The 8,558-nt window shown below is 33.6% G+C and overlaps 1 protein-coding gene across 1 annotated transcript; it reads right to left on the bottom strand.

Moving 5' to 3' along the window:
- Positions 1–591: 591 nt before the first annotated feature.
- On the bottom strand, positions 592–3,775 carry LOC133302452 (uncharacterized). The gene is made up of 3 exons (XM_061502224.1): positions 3,627–3,775; positions 1,360–3,258; positions 592–1,232 (listed from the first exon to the last, which is right to left on the bottom strand). The coding sequence occupies exons 1-3, from the start codon at positions 3,678–3,680 to the stop codon at positions 1,167–1,169; spliced, it is 2,019 nt and encodes a 672-aa protein (XP_061358208.1). The 5' UTR covers positions 3,681–3,775; the 3' UTR covers positions 592–1,166.
- Between the last annotated feature and the right edge of the window lie 4,783 nt (positions 3,776–8,558).

The following is an 8,558-nucleotide window of genomic DNA, read 5'->3' as shown; positions in this document are numbered from 1 at the left end:
TTAGGGTTACTACAAATCAATTTTACCATTAGATCGATTATGTTGATCCAACGATTATATTTATTTTCATCTTTGTATGGTTATGATTTCTAATGTGAAAGTATTAAATATGAGAAATCATAACCATACAAATGTGAAACTAAATATAAAGTATTACATATGGGGAATCATAACAATATAAAGATAGAAATAAATATAATCGTTAGATCAACATAATCGATCTAACAATGAAATTGATTGGTAGTAACATTGATATGAAATTGATTGGTAGTAACATTGATAGTAACCCTAATTGATTGTTACAATATCCTACCCCTAAAAATAATTATAAATTTTTTTTATAAGTATAACCTCCCTCTTCTCCTAATACATATATGTATAAACCTAAGAAAGAAGTGGCAGTGTTACTTTATAACTTTATATTTATAATTTAAATAAAAAAATATTTATATTCACATGTTAATTAAATTCTTTGAGGATATGAGAGAAAAAAATTCGGGGAAAAAAATCCAAAGAGAGTCTTACGGCCACATTCAACCATTGTTGACAGAAAAACAAATTGTTGTGCCTATATAACTTAGTATTTGGGACTTGCTGTTAAATGAGAAATTCTTCACACTGCTGAAAATAGTCAACGCTAGAGTTTATTAATACAAATAAACTTATTACATTCATCTATCTATGCTAAGTAATCATTGGCATCCCCTTGAAGTTACTCAAGGCCTATGGACCATCGTTTGTGCCCAATTGAAAGGTTTGAAAACTCCAAGCCAATCTCTCACAGCACTGATATGCTAGTTACTAGTGACATGCATATTGGAACGATCAACATCACAAAAATGCTTTGTTTGAATTACGTAAGCTCTTCATGTTACACCCCCCCCCCAAAAAAAAAAAGATGGAAAGTCTTCTTCATGTTGAAAGGGTTGCATCAAATATTCTTGTAACAGACTACATTCATGATCCCCCATGACATCACCTAAAATGAAATATAGCTAATAGAAATTGATGCAGTTCTTAAGAGTTCATACACGGATGAATCCACAAAGCATCTCTTCACAAGTTTCTATGCTTTCCTGCATATGTGTTTACTCTTTTCATGTGCCAAACAAGATGAACACAACGCCATAAAGCCCTTTTTTCTCACCAGAATAATGGATAGAAGATCATCGCTTAAGTTTCCTTCTAGCCAAAGCAGGGGCTTTCTTAGGGATATAGACCTTGTAGCTAACCTGAGCATTCACAAACTATTAGTTATAAAAAAGGGTAAGGAATGGAAAGGATTACATACCGTATTTTAGGGCTCATCATTATGACAGTAACTTTCAAAATCCAAGACAGAAATTATCACAAACTCACCTCTACCATTTCACCACCCCGCATCACATTCATTGTTTTCTGCTCAAACTGGGAACCCTGGTTGGATTCAACTTGCAATTTGCCTGCATTATTCTCTACTGATGAACTTTCAAGGCAAGATTCTGGGGTAGCAGAGTTGCGAAACTCATCAACATCTCTGCCACTGCTATTAATACTCTGAATTGCAGCTTGAGTAATCTTAGCTGAATTCCTTTCGGCATCACCCTTAGTCACCACAAACTTTGCATTGGGAGGTTCATGTGAAGTAGATGTTTGCTTCAATTCAAAGTGATCCTTGATATCATCTTGCCCCTTACTTGGGTTATTACGCTTAAATTTAGGTCCATGAATAGAAGGCTTAGGAACAGCAGAAGATAATCCCCCAATGTTATTGACATTATCATTGCTACTATGACTCAAAACATGAGCAGATTCAAAAGTACCCTTAATCTTAGTAATTTCTGCTACGTCCAATTTTTCCTGAGGAAGTCCCGCCACAGGTGTTTGCTTCAGAGATGAGTGACTTTGAAGTGAATCATGGCAAGATGCTGGTGTGGTCAATTCTAAATTGCTCGTCCCAAGATTAGTGGATTCAGTGATTGTTTCACTAGGGTCGTCTGCATCAATCACTTTTCCTGGTGCAGAGGCGAAATGAAGTTTAGAAGAACCAGATATATCTTTATCCTTGTTTAAAACACTTTCCTTGTTTCTTGGATAAGCAATTAAATTTGTCCTCCCAACAGGCAAACTAGTTTCTTCTACAGGGGTTTGCTTATCAAATTTTGTCCCTACAGCCTCTTTATTGACAATAGACTTATCTTGAACCAGTTCATGTTTATCAGTAATTGGTTGCTTCACCTGGCTAACAACTTTATTTTTCTGATCAGAAGCTTTTGCAGAAGACTGGACCTCACCTCGGAACTTTTTCAGGTTTTCCAACGCTCTTTGTCTTAGAATTGACTCCAAGTCATCACCATTCAGATTAGCACCAAAAGTTTCACTTGTTTCCTTCTTCATAGATTCACTTGTCCCAGCACTATAAGCTTTAAGGTCACTCCTGTCACTGTAGCTCCTATCTCCAAGTTCGGGCTCTGTGAAGTTAAGATCAGCATTCATATCCCCTATCTCGTCCTCAACTCTTACTTTCTCTTCTGATGCAGTATGTGTATGATGATCCAACTCTCTCTTTGTGGCCCCATCATTACTGTCATTACTTCTACAAGGGTAATCATGATCATCTACAATCTCCTCCTTGGTTTCATTTCTACACAATTCCATAGATTCTTCTGCCTCTTTTGTAACAGTAATAACTGATCTGAGCCATCTAGAATTGTTCTCCCCTATATACTTCACTTCGGTCTCTTCATAACTATGTTCACTACGAGGACTGCACGAAAAACTTCTGGCCTTGTATCTACTACTCTTTTCACTTCCACTTCTTCCTCTCTCCAACCTTCTTTTGTCTTTCTCTTTTCTTTCTGTTCTTCCCCTGTGGCTCTCATATTGACTGTCATCATTGCTATCACTCCCACCCTGACATGTCGAGCAGCTCCATGATCCACTTCCCACCAAATTAGCACTTGCTTCTCTCCTAATTTTTTTCTTCTGGTGGGATTCCTCCCTCACCTCATCATTCTCATTTTTCCGCTTTGCCTTTTTCCTCTTCCTAGCATAGAGAGAGTCCACACTGCTGTCACGGTTAGATGATCGTCTCCGAGCCCTCTTCTTACGACCTTTCACATCTTTTCTTGCACGAGACTGATCCCTTTTCCTTCGGTGACTATCATCAGAAATCAAAATTTTTGAATCATCATAGTCAGAGCTAGAAAGAGAAACCTCACGACGGCGACCCTTCTTGGATTTATGTTTCTTAATCTTACTTCTACTGCTTCCCTTTGCCTAAACCATCAAATTAGGTATATATTCATGATGAATTTACATTTGTGAAAACAAAAATAGGAAATTCCATACTCAGTTAAATTAATCAACACAACAAACTAAATTCACTCAGTTTGGTCTGCTAAGAACAGATTGCAAAACCCAACAACCAAATTAAACTAATACCTAGTATCCCCCCTCCCCCCAACAAGCAAAAAAGAGAGCAGATTTCCTATCAGTTGAGGTACATGATTCAAACTCACAAAATTTCAATTCAAAAAACACAAGCAATATCAGAAAGTGCGTTCCTTTTTCCCAAAATTGGTAAACCTGAAACTTCAAAGTTAAATACCCTAAAAAAAAAACGATTAGGTAAATGAGAATTATACCTTAGAGGAATTCTTGGAACGTTTCCTCTTGAGCGAAGCGGAGGATTTCCCCATTGGAGCTACCTGCAAAATCAAACTTACAAAAAAAAAAAAAAAAATTAAAGAGGAAGAAAGAGAGAGAAAAGAGACGGTGTAAATAGCGGAAGAGGAATTTGGGAACGTGTATTATTGTAGAAAAAAACAAAATGTTTCGCTTTTTATGTTAGCGAAACAAACCTAATTGGCCAATTTACCTTTTGAAACCAATATATACCCTTTCGCCACTGCTTCGAGGTTAACCAACTCTGCGCAAAATGTGCTTTTTTTACTGGGTCAGTCAAATACTTCTCATGTCATATCAAAAAAATATAAAATATAAAATAAAAATAAAATATATTTTATGTCCTTAACAAAAATTACGATATTCATTTTAATTTCTTAAGAAAAAAAATTGATTTGTAATTTCTCCAAAATTTAAAATAAATTTAATTTATCAAAATCGTAATCCCTCTAAATTTTTTAAAGAAAATTTACATTAATCTTTTAAATTGACTAACATATGTCTTGGGCATTGTAATATTTGTTGTGAACGCAAGATGTATTTTCCTCAAAAAAAAAATAAAAAATTCTCATTATGTTACATGATAATAATTTTTTTCCTGTATACAAAATAACCATATGATTCGATTAAATTTGTTTTCTCTTTCCTCGGATCTTATAAATTTATTGTGCGTAAGGAAATTTTTAACCCCTTTTTTACTCGAGCAACTTTATTTTAGTATTATTAATTGAGGTAGGATATTGAAATAATTAATTAGTGTTATTATCACTATTACTACCAATTAATTTTACCATTAAATCGATTATGTTGATCCAACGATTATATTTATTTCCACAATTATATAGTCATGATTCTCTATATTTAATGTGAAAATATTAAATTTGAGAAATCATGACCACACACAAAGATGAAAATAAATATAAAGTATTAAATATGGAGAATCATAACAATATAAAGATGAAAATAAATATAACCATTGAATCAACATAATCGAAATTAATTGGTAGTAACGCTAATTGATTGTTACAATATCCTTCCCCTTATTAATTTGATACAATCCAATTTATTTTTTAAAATCGGGTAAAAAATAAAAAATGTGGGTATTAACAACTATTTTGTAATAATTAATTTTATTTATAGATTTTTTACTAAAAGAGTTTAATATTTCTTTCATTATTGGAAATAATTTTTTCTTTAATGACCCAAAATGATATTATTTTGAATTGAGAGAAAAAAAAAATTAAAAATAAAAACTAATATAACCTCAAAATAAATTAAAATTATAAAAATACCTTTTTCCCAAATTTAAAATGACATCTTTTTGAGTCACTGAAAATAACTTATATACTTACTTTAATTGTATATATTAAACAAGATTTCTCGTAAATATTATTACAAGAAACAACATTTAATCCGCCTTATCCGAAACAAAGATGTTACTGTACTCAGACCCACCGGCAAAAAAATTTAAATAATGCATTTTAATTAAATAATTACACATTTATTATAGTTTTAGGAATAATTATGGATTTGTTGCACAATGTAACGCTCCTTTTGGGCGTCACATGAGACGCCACATTGAGGCGTCTCACCCTAAGGGGAGACGCCCAAATGGGGCGTCACTCATTATGTGTTCACACGTAGGGGTGTCAAAATGGGTTGACACGACACAAATTTGACACGACACGAATTCGACACGACACAAATTTGACACGACACGAATTCGACACGACACGATTATATCAACACTAACACGACACGAATTTTTATTCGTGTCAAAATCTTCAACACTGACACGAAACAAATTTTTTGCGGGTTGACACGTCACGACACGAATAACACGCAAAATAGGGGTCAAAACAGTAATTGACAAAAAAAAATTAAAAAAATGGATCTAAATTAAAAAAAATTAAAAAATAATAATAAAAAATTAAAAATAAAATAATTTAAAAAAAATACGGGTCGACACGAACATGAATACATCAACACGAACACGACACGAATTTTTTTGCCGGTCAACCCGAACACGAATTTTCGTGTCGTGTCGCGGGTCGACCCGCGTGTCAAAACCTATATTGACACCCCTATTCACACGTGTCATTTTTTTTCAAAAAATAATAATAATTTAATCATAAAACTTTTGAAGGCCATAACTTTTGACTAGGGTATCCAAAGCAGGTAATTCTTGTTTTGATTCCACATAACTTTTCGAGATCTACGCAATGACATCTCATTTGACATATTTTATTTCTCACAAATACAATTTTACTTTGCAAGAATAGTATTATAAGAGCGGTTAAACCCAAAAGTCTATGAGTTCTGAGTTTATGATTTAATATAAAAAAATAAATAAAATTTTGATTTGTGATTTACAAAAATTTGATTTGTGATTTAAATAAAAAATAAAAATTATTATTAATAAGGAAAATAAAATAAAGATTTGATTTGTGATTTAAACTAAAAAATCAATTTAAAAAAATATTAGAAATAAAGGAAATAATTAAATAAATATTCTAAATCTCTAAGGAAGAAGGATAATATTTTTGAAATTAATGATTAATGCTATAAGCTTCTGGGTTATTATTCGTGGTCTGAAATTAATGATGGCTTATGAATGTTTTTCAAAAATACAATTAGCAAAATTAGGCGTGATTGCCTCTTGATTGAAACTCAATTTAGATGTAATTGGTGACGTGTCAGGTGTTGACACATGTCACATTTTTAAACTCAGAAGCCTCTGAGTTCTGCGTTTGTGATTTAATATAAAAAATAAATCAAGATTTGATGTGTGATTTAAATTAAAAAAATAAATTTTTTATTTTTATTATAAAAAAAATTTGGTTTGTGATTTAAATTAAAAGTAACACTTTTCCCTTATTATTAATAAGGAAAACAAAATAAAGATTTGATTTGTGATTTAAACTCAAAAATCAATTTGAAAAATCTGTATTAAAAAAGGAAATAATCAAATAAATATTCTAAATCTCTAAGAAAGAAGGATTACCTGATTGAAATATAAATTATGTTTGTGAGAAATAAAATATATCAAATAAAATGTCATTGCGTAGATCTCGAAAAGTTACGTGGAATCAAAAAAAGAATTACCTGATTTGGATACCCGAGTTAAAGTTATTCAAAAGTTTTATGATTAAATTATTTATTTATTTTTATAAAAAAATGACACGTGTCAACACCTGATGAGTGACGCCTCATTTGGGCGTCTCCCCTTAGGGTGAGAAGCCTCAATGGGGCGTCACATTATGCAATAGATCCGTAATTATTCCCAAAACTATAATAAATGCGTAATTATTTTATTAAAAAGCATTAAATTAATTTTTTTGACAAGATAGCTTTTTCAACCTCGAACAAATTATGTTTTCTTGTTGTGTAAGTAAAGAACAGTACTACAGAAGTGAAATTTTTTGACAAGGGTATATAGGTTACACATCTAGAAAATTAAGATAAAATTTGCAAGGACTGCACCACTAGGGTTAGCCTAGTGGTGTTAGATGTGTTTAGGGTTGGCAAAACGGGCCAACCCGGCTCGACCCGGCCCAACCCGCATTCAACCCGTTAAAAATGGGTCGGGTTAGGGTTGATCCGAAAAGAGAAACGAGTCAGAAATCTAACCCGACCCGAGCCGGGTTAGGGTTGGCTTGATAATCAGCTCGCTGAGTTGGCTAAAAAAAACTCGCGAGTTAGTTTGAAATAATGCCAACGGGTTGGCTCGCGGGTTAGTTAGCTCGAAATATTGCCAATGAATTGGCTCGCGGGTTGGCTCCAAAGAAAGGGATCAAAACAGAACCAAATTCATTAAAACTAATCTCCAGAATCACAAACTTCCAAGAACACATACCACATGAGTAAGCGAATCTGGTTTTGGAGTAACCTCCTCTTGGGAGAGAATTGTATAGTCAGCGTAAGTGGCTCTTAGTGCAGTTGGATGCAACTAGGGGTGTAAATGGGCCAGGCTAGCCCAGCCCAGCCTACAGCCTGTCCAACATTGAGCCTGGCCTAGCCCGGCCTTTTAGAGAAATTAGAGTAGGCTTAGGCTTATAAGAAAGTTTTTTTAACAAATAGGCCATAGGTCAATTTTGTCAAGCGTGGTCTAAAGCCTTGTAGGCTGGCCTATTTAATTTATTAAAATAAAATAAAATAATAATAATATTTATTTAATGTGGCAAAGTACCAATACCAACCCTAATTTTTATGTGCACTCTCGCTCTCGGCTTCGTCTTTTCTTTCCCTTGTCTTGATGGTGGTTTAAAGATTTTTAGATGAATGACATTCTCTTGAAGACTTTATTTCAGCACCCAATAATTGTATTTTTCTTATTTTTCCTATTTCTTTGACTCTATTCCTCTATGATATACATTCTAGAGTTGGGGTATTATGTTGACTCTTTCTTGTTTTTTTCTTATGAGAAGTATAGTGCATGCATGAATGGACCTTTCTTTGCTCTATACAATTAGTTTGTTTGCTTAGTATCTACAGTAGGAGGCCTATAAGACCTGTAGGCCATGTCAGGCTTTCTTATTTTTAAAAATAGGTCGAGCTTGGCCTACAAATAAAGCCTTTAATAGGCCAGTAGGTCAGATAGGCTAAATTTTTTTTTACGTAGGCTTGGGCCAGGAAGGGCAAAGCCCAGCCTAGCCCAGCCCATTTACACCCCTAGATGCAACGCCCCAAAAAATTCTTGACCCACTTTCACAGACCGAACCGAAGCTCCAACCGCCGCAACCTCGCCGCTGAGTCACGGCCCAAAATAATAGGCAAAAGCGGCTCAAAAATGGAACAACCGTAACCGGAACGCATCTGAACGAAACAACAATTTCAAAAAAGAATTAAATTAAATTCAAAAAAACGAAGAACACTCCATTATTGTACTCGAA

Source organism: Gastrolobium bilobum, unplaced genomic scaffold (genome assembly GCF_033153095.1).
Source record: "Gastrolobium bilobum isolate Gb01-03AN ecotype WA unplaced genomic scaffold, APGP_CSIRO_Gbil_v1 utg15844, whole genome shotgun sequence".
Taxonomy (NCBI): domain Eukaryota; kingdom Viridiplantae; phylum Streptophyta; class Magnoliopsida; order Fabales; family Fabaceae; genus Gastrolobium; species Gastrolobium bilobum.
Note: the sequence above shows the minus strand (reverse complement) of the source record. Positions and strands in the feature narration are given on the sequence as shown.

Excerpts from the sequence above, each read along its gene's own strand:
- LOC133302452 (XM_061502224.1), bottom strand. The coding sequence starts at position 3,680 with ATGGGGAAATCCTCCGCTTCGCTCAAGAGGAAACGTTCCAAGAATTCC. Across the intron at positions 3,259-3,626 it reads GTTCCAAGAATTCCTCTAAG|GCAAAGGGAAGCAGTAGAAG; the intron begins GTATAATTCTCA and ends TTGATGGTTTAG. Across the intron at positions 1,233-1,359 it reads GGGGTGGTGAAATGGTAGAG|GTTAGCTACAAGGTCTATAT; the intron begins GTGAGTTTGTGA and ends GTGAATGCTCAG.